Genomic DNA, 13,269 nt, shown 5'->3' on the forward strand with positions numbered 1-13,269 from the left:
GAGGAAGTCAAAAAAGAAACTGAGTCTCATGCAGCAATAAGAACACTAGTTTAGATATCAAGAGACTGATGCAATGTTTTGTCCAATGCAGTTTACAACATAGCAACATATTGACTAATGTGGCAGCTCATCAACTTGCAAGACATGCATGGTCCATTAATGATATGCATATTTGGTGGCATAGTGTCCCTACTTTCATTGAGAATGTTATTTTCATTGATCAACGCTATTGTAACCTGATTTGAGGTTTTTATTCCTCTATGAAATGAAGTATGCCACCAAAGTGGTAGCTCAATTGGTACGAGCTGATATTCCATAGCCTCGGGTCAGGAGTTCAGGTTAGGCATAAGTCGAAACCGTTTGCAGGAGTAATGCCTAACTAAAGGGCTATGAGATGGGCTTTGGACCGATTGACAGCTTGGTGGTGCTGAGATGACGGGCTCGCCTATTAGACAGTAGTTATGGCTTAAACTGGACATTCTACAGTGGAGATGGGCTCCTATAGTCACGTCTAGGGAGGGTACTACGTTGGTAGTCCTACCTCCCCTTTCAATTTTTTTTTTAAATGTACTTTCTTACATAAAAAAAAAAATTTGGTCCCTAATTAAATTAAGGTTGCGTTTGAATGTTGAACTGAGTTGAGTTGAGTTAAGATGATAAAATATTGTTAGAATATTATTTATTATTATTATTATTTTAAGATTTGAAAAAGTTGAATTATTTATTATATTTTGTGTTGAAATTTAAAAAAATTATAATGATAAATTAAAATAAGTTGAAATGAGTTTAGATTCTAAATGAAGCCTAATTGTAGCATTGTTTGTTAAAAACGTAGGTCAACTTAACACTTACCGAGCGGCGCACTCTTATCTGCGGAGGGAGCCTTCGAAGCGGGTAGCCTCGATCTCGTTACTTTGACAGACATCACGCAACACAAAAAAACACGCACAAAAAGCAGAGTCTTTATTTACACAACACCTGCAAAATTTTATTTTCATGGTCTTTCGTCGAAACCCGAAGCCAAAACCTGAACGACGCCTCCCTTGTCCAAAATCCAAACAACGCAATCAAAACCCATCTCCGAATCTCGCCCCGAAACCCGCCAGTTTGCTGGCATATTCAGATCCACAGCTCTCACACGTCCAACAAAGCCAAAACAAGAACACACACAAAAGCTTCGGTTCCTCTTAAATTTCATGCTTTGTTTTCTTTGGGATTATTTTCTCTGTTTAATGCAGTTTAGAGAGAGAGGATTTTAGATAGAGAGAGAGAGTGGGAGAGTGGGGTAGTGATGGCAAGTCAAATGGTGAAAGTGAAGAGGAAGATGCTGAAAGCATGCATGACGTGCCCTCTTTGTAATAAGCTCTTGAAGGAAGCTACGACGATATCTTTGTGCCTTCACACGTGTGAGTCTTCCTGCTCTGTCTACGTTTTGCTGTTAATTGCTCTTGTTCTGGAGGCAATTTTGATCTGAGTTTGTTCTGGTACAGCGTACGGTGATCTGGGTTCTTCATGTGTTGTTTATCATGCAATTCTTGAAATATGGACTTGAATGCTTGTTCCTACTTCAAGTTTCTGTGATGTGGGTTTTTGTGTCATGTCATTTTTGTATCGTGGATTTTAAGGCCACATTATATAGGGTCCATGGTTTAGGGACAGTAACCAAGGGCTATTTAAGGTCGTCCTGTTAGAACTTGAGCAGTTGAAAGTCTCAATTCACAGCTTACATGAATATGCAGCATAATCGATGTTGTTTCTGAAGTGGGACAGCATGCGATAACAGTCATCTTCATCAATGTCGGAATGAAGTTAACCATTTTTCCGCATTTATAATGCATAGGCGACGAGCTTACGGTTTTGTTGTAACTATTAAGCTTACTTTCTGATTATTGATGGTAAGGTGCTTAAAGAAAATAAAAAAGGATCTGTGTTTCTGTTTAACTTTCCTTGACCGAGAGCCTTGAAATATTGTTATATATACAAACACACACACACATATAATAGTCGAGATTGCAAGCAGTAAGAGATGCAAAATAAGCAACAGTAAAAATTCATGTGACTACTGTCTGTTGCGACTTTCTTGTTCTCTATTTTAGTTTTTCCAATGTGCTAAATATTAAAAGTTTTTATCAGTTGGAAGCTTTTGACTCTTTCTACGACCATTTCTGACACGTAGGATTTTAAACCTCAACCAGTTTGCAGGAAGTGCATATATGAGAAGTTCTCAGATGAGGAGGTGGATCACTGTCCTGTATGCAACATCGATCTGGGCTTTCTTCCAGCGGAGAAACTCAGGTCCGTTCTTTCATCTATATTATGATAGGCCTCCCTCCATCTCTTTCTTAATTTAAAGCATCATATATTGGTTGGATTCTTATATTTTTTATGAGACTCTAACTATAGGTAAATGAATATCATGTTGGTCTATATTATTAATCTGGAGCTTACCCCTTACTTTTTAGAAAGTAGGATGAAATTGTCTTGACATAGGAACAATAATAAGTGTAATGGTATTGCCAGCTCTAGTAATGATCAGTATCTAGTTATTCCTTCTGTATTTTTTTGTTTTTTTATGATGGGGAACCTCAACAAGGTAGGTCCGAAACCACCCCGGGGTTTGAACTCTGAAAAAACAACCTACCTGCCACGATCGTATATCAGTTAATTCAAGGGGACTCCTAGAGTGGAATCTAACCTAGAATGTCTGAATCCGCAACTCATCCCACTCCTTTCTTTTAATCAGTTGTCTGCATGCTGATGTGTCAATATCTAGTTATTCTGAATGGATTTTTATTCTATGATTTCAATGATATTCTGGTTTATCCATTTGTCTCTGTGTATTATGGGCACTAAGCCAGATCTTCACTCTGACCTATCGTTTCAGTGAGGTTGTATTACCATATGGAAATGGTTCTAAAACGTTGGTGACAGTATAATGTTTACACAGCAAAGAAAATTAGTGCTTTGTTAATATAATAACTTATAAGTGGGTTTTCTTTCAAGATATTATCCTTTTTTGAGATCAGCCTGCACACGTCTTTTTTTCTCTGTCTATTTAGTTTATATACACAAATGATTATGTTTAGATGCTAGTTTTCAATCATAATGTAATGGTGTACCTTTCTTCTGGCAATGTAGAAATCATGCTAGATGCTTTAATGCTGTGTTATGCTACACTCTCACTAGAGGCTATTCATTGGTAATATGCAGGCCCGACCACAATTTGCAAGATTTAAGGGCCAAAATTTTCCCTCTGAAGAGAAGGAAAGTTGAGGGCCCTGAAGTCACAGCTACAAGCTTTCTGCCAGTTAAAAGGAAGGAGAGATCATTGTCTTCGTTGGTGGTCGGCACTCCCAAAGGGCCTATGCAAATTGGCTTGACTGGAAGGAGAACAAAAGCTGCAAGAAAAGCCACTGCTATTCGAGGATGTAGTTTTACTGTTGAGGATTCTGTCAAGAAAGAGGATTCTGCAGAGGATCATCATCTGTTGAGCTCCAGCTCACATGATTCTAAAAGTAAAACTACTCGAATTAAAAGGCAGGTAATGGAAGTCATGTTTGTTCCTTTGTGATTGTGTGACTTGAATTTGAATGTTTTGCAACTTGCAGCCTAGTCCTTGTACGTAACTACATACTTTCTGTACTCTATTAATAGTTCTGAACTTTCTTAAGTTGTTGCAGGATTATTCAGTTGCTGAGCCTTCTAATGAGCAAAGGCCTAATGAAGACACACAGAATTATGTGGAGATAAATGAAGGTAAAGTTGATCTTTGGACACCATTGAACTGTCTTGTTGAAGCTGCCAATAGAACCAAGTCCTCTAAGTTGAATTTACAAGGGCCGTCCCTTGCCAAATCAAAGCAACCCAATGCACATGATAGTGAAGTATATATGCCTGAAACCAAAGCCAGAGCAGAGTCACCCAGGGCTCCTGACTGTGAAGTATTTCTGCATAAAAGCAAAAGAAAGGAGCATGGACACAATATGAAAGTCCATGATGAAACTAATGGTAAAAAATTCCTTCCAGGACCTTTGAAGCGTAGAAGGTTGCGTGCAGCAGGTCGTAAAAGCACAGCAGCATCTGGACTGCTGCACTGCTCAGCACAAGCCATGCTTGATGTTGCAGGTTCTAAGCGCAACAGAAGAAATAGTCCAGTTTGGTTCTCATTAGTTGCTTCAGAGGACCGGTAAAATTCTATTTTCGCATGTCGTGAGGTGGTTTATAATATTTTGGGAACTTGATTCATAATTACCTGTCTCGTGTATTTAAATAAATGTATGCAGGAAAGCAGATGTTTCCCTGCCCCAGATTTCTGCCTGTTACTTAAGGATAAAGTAAGTTTCTTTTGGTCTCATCTCTGCTTTAGAATCTACTATGTTGACTTTTTATTGGATATGAATGTGTGACATGCTTACTAGCCAATATAAAAATAAGGATTTGTGTTTGTGCATACTTGTTTCCCCATTTTTCTCCTCATTGACATGTGTCAGCAGATAAATGTGTGAAAATGATAAAACAAACAGTTCGATGATATTATGGATGAGATTGAGGCCTATACCTGACTAAAGCAATATTCTGTGATTGGCACACCCAGCAAGTATAAAAGAATGTGTTCCACCTGTAAGTTTGACAAAATGTGATCCCACGCTACAGTTATTAGAACCAAATCTTGCTTGGGTCTATTTCATTATTCTTATGTGCACGTATGTTTCTGTTGAGTCCTCTATGTACTGCTTCTAAATCATACAATGGTTAATGCTGGCAATAGTTCATGGAAAAAAAAAAAATCACATGCTGTATTACTGCTGCTTCAACATGTTCTGAATTCTTGGAAGCGAGAAGAATTCTTGGATGAAAAGAAAATGTGTTTTTCATTTTAGGCAAAAATTATGTGCTGCACCTCAATAAAATGTATGATAGAAAAAATTGCATGCATGCACCAATAAGTGGTGGTTTTTTTTTTTTTTTTTTTTTTTTTTTGTGTTAAAACACCATCGATGGACCATCTTGAAGTTTAGGTTAGTGCTCAACTAACAGAACCTTCAAACCTTAGCAGGAAACAAAACTAAATCTCCAAACCATAAGAAGAAAAAAAGATTGCCTGGTTAACCAAATGGTAATATATACCTATGAATTGCTATACCTGTAAAAAAAAAAGAATGAATCTGCTAATAAGAATATGCTGCTGATTTTATTATTATGCACATTCTAGCTAAGATGGATGGATGTAATGCATCTTTAAACACTAAATTTCTTATGCTATCGTATTTAAGGCTTATGAGAATGTTTCCATATTTTGACATTCAGAAATAATATTTGTGTCAAGAGTCGCTGATTATTGAAACATCTAACATTTGAAAAATCAACACATTCATTGAAAAATCTATTTTTATGAGTACATTCATTGAAAAATCTAAACATTTGAAATATTTCTGACCCCTTTTTAAATGAATAATCAACCATAATGGTAGATTAAGAACCATCTAGGACAGAATTCTTGCAGCAGGTAGCCTAACCTAAAAGTGTTTGTGTTTAACAGTACTTTTAAAACAGTATTTTTTTTGAATGGCCATATTTTGTTATTTCAAGATTCATGGTAGTATGATAAACCTTTCTTTTGCTCCAAAATTCACAAAACTATGCTTTCACCCCCTCTTCCAAAAAGCAACACACGAGTCATATTTTAATAATTTTTGCTCAAAAATGAAGCAAAGCAAGATTGTCTACTCACATTTTCAGTTAATAAAATCCTCCTACATCGAGTACAAGTGTAACCATATCGATCTTCAGATATCTTTATTATGATTAGAGTGAATGATATTTTTCTAGCAAGTGGCTGTGACATTTTTTTTCATAGGTAATCAAGAAGTCTTATACTTAATAATGGGCATATCCAAGTACACGACATATACATGAGCAATACCAAACTAAGATTTATAACCAAATTAAGAAACTCATGGACATTAGGCCCCCATTAAAATCTATCGCCCCAACCCAAAGTAACAAAGTCTTAACAAAGAAAGCTTTCAATTCATCCATTGTCTTCCTGTGGTCTGCAAAGCTTCTCTATCATTTCTCCCTCCAAAGACACCAGCACATACATATAGGGACCATCTTCCAAACTGCAGTCACTCATAGGTTGACTTAGAGACCACTCCGACTTGCTACATCATTTTAAGTTCTTTTTGAGTGTTTTCATGTATTTTTTTTCTTGAATCCTTTCTGTCTTTACTGGCTTCTTGTGTTAAAAAGTTGAACTGTGATTCTGAATCAATGGCCTAATATTTGACTATTGAAGTTAACAGTTGTTCTAATTTTGTAAAATGTTTGCTCAGAAAATAATGCTGAAGTCGAAGATTCCCTAGGAGATTTCTATGCTTCATCAGTAAATGTTGTATTTTTTAGTGACCCTATATTTTTCTTTCACAGGGATGGTAAAATGCCCGTTTCATTTATTCAAAAGTACCTTGTGAAGAAACTCGATCTTACAAGTGAAGCTGAGGTTTGTTCATCTTTCTTGCCTTTCCAGAAATCTGCAAATGTATTGATGTTGCTGTTATAATTTAAAATGCCTCTTAAATGTTTTGCTGCATATACTCTTGTTCACTGAAAGCATGAAAGCTGAAGTAAAAAAATATGCCCTACAGCCCTCCAGACCAAGATGTGACCATAGAATCTTCCATTTGGAAGAAGTTGAGGACAAGATTTGGGGCCCAGCCATATAGGGTGAGGCAAGCAATGGTCAAAACAGGCATGGTGCTTAGGGCTGCCCTCTTTCATTTCCAATGTTGGGTACTTTCAAAAACGAAATCAAGCTGTTTATCTCGGAGCCACTTCACTGGCAAACCCCTTATTAGTTGCTGAAGTGTAGGACCAAGGAGAGAGGGTTTCAAATAATACTTCCGAAATATACCGTCACTTAAGCGGCTAAGCCTATTAACTTAAGTGGTTGGTGTGTTGTGCAAGTACTACAAAAACTAAACGCCATATTAGAACATGAGCACTGTGCTCATTTACAGCTATGATTATGGGTGAAGCTGAACAACAAGAACTGTTTCTGCTTTTGGGTTGTAGGGAGGCAATTAAGGGTTACAGAGAGGAGCTGACAACTGTTCTATATTAGCGTATTGCCTTAAATGGTTAGATGATGAGTACTATGTTCAGTTACAGCTATGTTTTTGGGTGAAGCAGAACAAAAGTAATGCTCTGCTCTTGGGTTAAAGGGAGCTAAGAAAAAGACTTCCAAAGTGCTCACAAAAGTCAGCTGTAAACGTGCTTCACTTCAAGTATCAGAAGCTCTTCAATCCTGAAGCTTTACAGTGTGCACACTTTTGCTAAGTATGAGCGCGCTTCACCCCTGAAGCTTTGCAGTGTATACTTTAAGCATGCCTATGCACTTTTAACAAAGCTGGGAATAGTGTTTGTACTGCAATTACATTAACCTTTAGATTCATTGCTAAATCACCTAAGATTTCTTGCAACTGTCAAGTATGGCCGGAAAACTTTAACTTTTAGGGTCTTAGTAATGACCATAGGTGATTAATACATGCTCCATGGTCATAATGTTCTTGTGAAAATTTCATTTGCCTTCTAGTAAGGTCCTGGTTTGTATGTCTATTGGGCTGAGGAAAAAGCCAAGTTCTCGTTCGTTTTCACAGATGAGATGAGATGAGATAAAAGTTAAAAGATGAATAAAATATTGTTAAAATAATATTTTTTTAATATTATGTTTGTTTTGGGATTTGAAAAAGTTGAATTGTTTATTATATTTTCTGTGAGAATTTGAGAAAGTTGTAATGATGAGATGAGATGAAAATTTTTTGTGAAAGTGAACGAGATCTAAGTTCTCGGTTGAGATGATGTTATAACCCTAAACAAAGGAAGTGTTTATAATTGGTGAAAATTCAGGGTATCTTTCTTTTTGTACATTTCTATTTTAATTTTTGTTTGTAGGTGGAGATCATGTGCCGAGGTCAGCCAGTGATTCCATCATTGCAACTACATAACGTAGTAGATCTTTGGTTTCGGACAGCATCGACATCGAAAAAAGTAGCAGCATCTGTTGGCTCCTCTGGTAATGACTTTGTGATGGTCCTGTCATATTGTCGGAAAGTCCAAACCCCTTGACATAGCCTTTTTTTCCCCTTTTGCTCTCCTTGCAATTTACATCTTTCATTATCCAAACCCTTTGAATCTTTAAGGCTTCATCAGCTAAGTTCATTGAACCAATAATGTATGTATGTTTATACAATGCATGTTCTTACATGAATAAACTTATTTAATTAAATTATTTTCCATTGGTTTGCCATTAAAATGTTGAACCCCTAATGGTTGGTCTCTATACCCCCATCTTTGGTTATCTCCTTTGGATGCTGATTTTAATCCAATTTACATCATATTTGATGATGTGCTCTTCAACTTGGTCTAAAGACGCTGCTGAATTTGATTTGGAATACTTTTTTTGTGACAGTGAGCTCAGATACAAGAGCTTTGTTGTAACACTCACTTCTGTAAGCTAATGATGTCATGTTTTTTTTTTTTTTTTTTTTTTGGTTAAAAAAAAAAAGGAGTACTAGTCTCTTATTATTAAAACTCCTCACTGAGGCGGAGGGAAACCATTCTTACAACGTTTCTGTACAATAAAATAAATCAATATCGAATACAAGGAATGCCCAATTTATCTAGCCGAACAATGCTCCAGAAACGTCCTTGCACAGATGTGTCACCAATAAAATCTGAAATTCTACCCTTCGTGCCTTCTTTTGCAAAACATTTGCTGTCATATTAGTCTCTCTAAAATTTTGTCGAAACTGAATATTAAGCAAATGAACAAACTCTTTTACCTCCTAAAAATTTCAAAGAAACCAATATATACATATCTCGGAAGCTAACCAACCCATCACAACACTTGAATCTGATTCTATTAATAAATTTCTCAAACCAAGCGAGTGACACAAATGGAGCACGACACTCGGCAATAGTATTCGTCGCATGCCCATAAATGTGAGCAAAACCTGCTACCACGTTACCTTGATAGTCATGAATTATGCCTCCACAACCAGACCTACCTAGATTACCACTAGACCTGCCATCTACATTAAGTTTAAACAACCTCTCATCCGGCGGCTTCCATGCAATCAATCTTGGTAATTTATCACGAACAGGAATGATCGGACAATTTAGTTTCTGCAAAACTAACAAATCATTAGCTCCCATCTTTTTGAAGTGCCACAACCTATTTGATATGTCCCTTAAATTCACTTTCACAACTCGCATAACGGCCCTCCAATCATAGCTAACACCCTCCATCCGAGATGCACATCTAGCCCTCCAAAGAGCCCAAGAAATGATAATGGAATAATCCCACGAACCCAGCCAGCCTGAGATGAAGTTGCCGCACGTCCCCACCAAAAATTCATCATCCCATCGCAAGTCAAGAAACCTGGCAATCGAATCCCACAGAGCAGAAAAATACCTCCATACTTTTTTCGGCCACTTCCCCTCACAAAGAGCATAGTCTAAAGTCTCAATATTTGGCACACCACAACAACAACATTTTGACGCCAACGGGATGCCCAGCTGCTGAATAACTTCATCAACTGGAACTGCTTTTTGTCTAGCCCTCCAACAGAAAAATGACATTTTTTTAGGCATTAAATCTTGCCACAACCACCTGCGCCAAAGACAAATTTCTCATTTTTTTTGCACAAGCTGCCACGCTGACTTAGTTGAGAAATCCCCATCCACCGAAGACACCCAAATACATTTATTCTCTCCTTCCCTCAATCTGATACCCGAGTGAACCATTTTCTCCATCAGCTGCTCAGAGAAGATTCTGCAACATCTCAACATTCCACCCTAAATCAAACCATAGGGACCACACCTTCAACCCAGTATCACCTACCACTAAACTGTTTTCCGCCAAAGGCCCATCTCCCAGCCAGTCGTCGAATGAAAAATTGGAATGACCACTACGAAGCACCCATCGGGAATTATCCAAAACTATAGGCATTAATCGCATAATCCCTTTCCAAAACCGAGATCCCCTTCTTAGATTCATGATCGAAGAAATGTGAGCATCACCCACATATTTAGTAGAGAAAAAATTAGACCACAAAGAATTGCCTTGAATAATTTTCCATGTGAACTTCATAAGCAAAGAAGTTTGAATCTCTGATAAATCCCGTATTCCAAGCCTCCCTTCCTCTACCTAACCACGAAATCCACTTCCTCTTTTTATTTTCTATGGTTGAACCCCATAAAAAGTTTGAAAAAAATTCCTTTGAGCGCCGACAAAACCCCCTTAGGCAAATTCATAACTGAAAGCATGTGAATAGACATACTTTTCAAAATATGCTTATTTAAAATAATTTTGCCACCAAAGGAAAGTAACTTACCTTTCCGACCCGCTAATTTCTTTTGAATTTTAGCTAGTGATGGCTTCCAATTTATCACTCCTAAGCCTAAAAGTGGATTAGTTGTAATAAAAGGTAGCAACCAAGAGTTGTAATAAAAGGTAGCACCCAAGGTCATCTCCTCGAACAAAAGGGACTCGAGCAATTTAGTTCAGTAAAAATGTAAGAATCAAGATTTGAAAACAAGTTGGATGAACAATCAAGTGAAAAGTATCTATTGTATGAAAATAGATGATGAACCAAGAAATTGTTTATTTACAATGACAATTTTGTTGCCATTGAAATGTATGGTTGAGCTTGGAGGATTTCGGGTTTGAAACTTTTGGAAAGATGGATTAAACCATGAAAACTTAAAACTCAAGAAATTAAAGTATTCAGAATATATAAACCGTAATTTCAACCTCACCAAGTTACAATCAAAAATTCAATTTGATATTTGAAAACTATAGAATTAACAGAAACAATTTAACAAACACCTGGGTTGCGGGTTAGGACTTCCTCTGACTCCACACTTCACAAAGATTTGGTACTAATCTTTTATTAATCCAATCAAGGCATTAACAAAATGAAATTTGAAGAATATAAGCTCAGAATTCATGTACCAAAACTTGGTAAAATTCCTCACTAAAACATCAACCAAATTTACTTTAATACTCGGCTGAAAGAAATCTCGATTGATTCAAGGTTCTGCTGTGCCTAATGTCGACAATAGAACAAGAACAAGAGAATCCATCAAACTCCCATTTCCAGAATTTGATTTCCGATAAAGTGAAGTATATAAATCAACAACTACAGAAATCCTGCAAGTATAGAAAACAAATGAAAGCTTTTACCGCAACCCAAGCTTTAGAATTAACCTAACTTCACCATCATAAACATAGTATTTCGCCAAAATGAAAAACCTTAAAAACTCTAGAAAGTTTCTGAAATGTAAAAACGAAAATCGAATTGTTATCCCAACTATGTCCTGGTGTCTGGCATCAACCTCCCCTTTTATGCGCAAGTCCCTGCCTTCACTCTCTTTCCTTGCCATTGATTTTTGCCCTTACATGCCTTCTCCCGTGACTGTTTCTCTCCTCTTCCTCTCTCTCTTGCTTCTCGAGGATACTGTCTCGAAACCTTCCTCCTTCTCTTCTTAAGTCAAGCTTACGGGGGGCCTTAAACCTGCAATATACACTCATTGTTAGTTTAGACTTATTCAAGCCAATAACCTGAGCTCAAGTCCATTCTCTTAAGGGGTAAATAGTCATTTCACATGCCACAGGCCCAGCTAACATACTTGTTTGATTAATACCCTTTTTAACAAACAAAGCTTACTTAACCAAGTATACTAAGAGTATTAATAACAACATAATTGCCCATTTATCAGTTAGCAAAGGATCAAACATATGTAATCTCATTCTCCCCACATGCAATGGAATTCTCAATTAAGAACAAGGCCATGCGCCTTCCTCAAAATCAGAAACTCTTTTCAACTCCAATTTTCTATCAATCGAAAAATTAGAAAGAGAAAAAAATGACAGATTTATGAGAGTTAACCAGTTAACCCGACATGACCTCATATAATTGCATTACCTCTATCAGCCTTCGAATTGAAGCTTTACCACCATTAGAAAAAATAAGGAGGTCATCCGCATACAACAAAAGACTAATCATGCTCCCCCAACAAGAATTGAAAGGCTTAGTCATTCCCAAATGAAACTCCATATTGAACATTCACGAAAACACTTCTTCCGAGAGAATAAACAAATAAGGTGAAGGGGATCACCTTGATGAAGACCCCTAGAAGCCTTGAAAAAACTCCGAGAACATCCATTCAACATTAGGAATAAAACGGAGAGGAAATACAATTGAAAATCATATTCCTCCATTTTTTTGAAAAACCCAATCTTCTCAACACCTCCAATAAAAATTGCCAATTGACTCTATCCTATGCCTTTGCTATATCGATTTTTAGCATAACATTTCCTCCTCTCACCTTCTGATTGATACCATGGACCAACTCCTGAGCAATAACCATATTATCAAATATACTTCTCCCCCTAATAAACGCCACTTGCTCAGTAGAGATAAAAATGATTTAACAACGAAACCAATCGAAACACCATCACCTTAGCCATAATTTTATAAACCACCGAATAAAGACTAATAGGCCGGAATTGCCCAAAACCCATAGGTTCATCAACCTTATGAATGAGCACCAGATTAGTGGTACCAAAGAATGTCGACAATAGCTTCTCCTAAATAAATTCTATGGCCATCTCTACAATATCATGCTTCACAACATCCCAAGCAAGAATAAAGAAACTAGCCGAGAAACCATCCGGACCCGGGCTACTATCCGTCAGAATAGACCATTAAGTAGCTTTTACCTCTTCCATTGACAGCCTTGCAGTTAATGCTTCATTTTCTTGAACTTTAACTGATGGCAAAAGCAAAGAAAGTGATTCTTCATCAAAGTTCACTACATCTGTAGTAAGCATTTCCTGAAAAAAAAAAATTAACAGCGCCGCTATGGATTTCATCCAAAGATTCCAATACCTGTCCATTGTCCAAGCTCATTTGATCAACCCTCTTATTATTCTTTTTTACTCGCATCATAGCATGAGAATATGCCCTATTAGAGTCCCCCTCCGTTAGCCATTTCACACGGAACTTTTGACAACCCAAGATTTCCTCCCTATTCAACCATTGTAAGTGTTGATGTTTACAATTTAATTTAACAACTTCATCTTGAGAAGAATAGTTAGCTGAAACCAACTACTCTAGCTCCACAATACTATCAGGTTCTGTAATTCAACTTCTACTCTTCCAAAAACTAGGGGTGGGCAGCGTGGCCCCGTACCCCGCTACG

General features: G+C 37.1%; 2 protein-coding genes and 1 long non-coding RNA gene across 7 annotated transcripts; 1 reads left to right on the plus strand and 2 right to left on the minus strand.

The window, feature by feature from the left end:
• The first annotated feature begins 885 nt into the window (after positions 1 to 885).
• LOC121263449 (E3 ubiquitin protein ligase DRIP2-like) lies at positions 886 to 8,314 on the plus strand. 4 transcript variants are annotated; one of them, XR_005940264.1, is made up of 8 exons: positions 886 to 1,406; positions 2,196 to 2,295; positions 3,211 to 3,541; positions 3,672 to 4,186; positions 4,284 to 4,334; positions 6,430 to 6,502; positions 6,648 to 7,338; positions 7,954 to 8,042. XR_005940264.1 is itself a non-coding variant. In XM_041166345.1 (7 exons), exons 1-7 carry the CDS (start codon positions 1,292 to 1,294, stop codon positions 6,723 to 6,725), a joined length of 1,263 nt encoding a protein of 420 aa, XP_041022279.1. In that variant the 5' UTR covers positions 886 to 1,291; the 3' UTR covers positions 6,726 to 8,042. The 4 variants fall into 4 exon arrangements, 3 of the variants coding, with proteins under 3 accessions (XP_041022279.1, XP_041022277.1, XP_041022278.1); XM_041166345.1 differs by having other exon boundaries at positions 6,648 to 8,042; XM_041166343.1 differs by lacking the exon at positions 6,648 to 7,338 and having other exon boundaries at positions 888 to 1,406; positions 7,954 to 8,314.
• Positions 8,315 to 8,572: 258 nt separating this feature from the next.
• Positions 8,573 to 10,483, minus strand: LOC121263546. 2 transcript variants are annotated; one of them, XM_041166499.1, is made up of 3 exons: positions 10,398 to 10,483; positions 9,368 to 10,319; positions 8,573 to 9,322 (listed from the first exon to the last, which is right to left on the minus strand). In XM_041166499.1, exons 2-3 carry the CDS (start codon positions 9,652 to 9,654, stop codon positions 8,818 to 8,820), a joined length of 792 nt encoding a protein of 263 aa, XP_041022433.1. In that variant the 5' UTR covers positions 9,655 to 10,319; positions 10,398 to 10,483; the 3' UTR covers positions 8,573 to 8,817. The 2 variants fall into 2 exon arrangements, with proteins under 2 accessions (XP_041022433.1, XP_041022432.1); XM_041166498.1 differs by having other exon boundaries at positions 9,368 to 10,475.
• Positions 10,484 to 11,143: 660 nt separating this feature from the next.
• LOC121263547 lies at positions 11,144 to 13,226 on the minus strand. The gene is made up of 2 exons (XR_005940289.1): positions 12,184 to 13,226; positions 11,144 to 11,579 (listed from the first exon to the last, which is right to left on the minus strand). It is a non-coding gene; the product is annotated as an uncharacterized LOC121263547 (long non-coding RNA).
• Between the last annotated feature and the right edge of the window lie 43 nt (positions 13,227 to 13,269).

This window comes from Juglans microcarpa x Juglans regia, chromosome 4S (genome assembly GCF_004785595.1).
Source record: "Juglans microcarpa x Juglans regia isolate MS1-56 chromosome 4S, Jm3101_v1.0, whole genome shotgun sequence".
Taxonomy (NCBI): Eukaryota; Viridiplantae; Streptophyta; class Magnoliopsida; order Fagales; family Juglandaceae; genus Juglans; species Juglans microcarpa x Juglans regia.

Bases quoted from the DNA above. Each gene is read 5' to 3' on its own strand.
- LOC121263546 (XM_041166499.1), bottom strand. From the start codon at position 9,654: ATGCCTAAAAAAATGTCATTTTTCTGTTGGAGGGCTAGACAAAAAGCA. The intron at 9,323-9,367 runs GTGGGATTATTC...TTGGAGGGCTAG, and splicing joins ATCTCAGGCTGGCTGGGTTC to ATGTGCATCTCGGATGGAGG.
- LOC121263449 (XM_041166343.1), top strand. From the start codon at position 1,292: ATGGCAAGTCAAATGGTGAAAGTGAAGAGGAAGATGCTGAAAGCATGC. The intron at 1,407-2,195 runs GTGAGTCTTCCT...AACCTCAACCAG, and splicing joins ATCTTTGTGCCTTCACACGT to TTTGCAGGAAGTGCATATAT. The intron at 4,187-4,283 runs GTAAAATTCTAT...AAATGTATGCAG, and splicing joins TTAGTTGCTTCAGAGGACCG to GAAAGCAGATGTTTCCCTGC.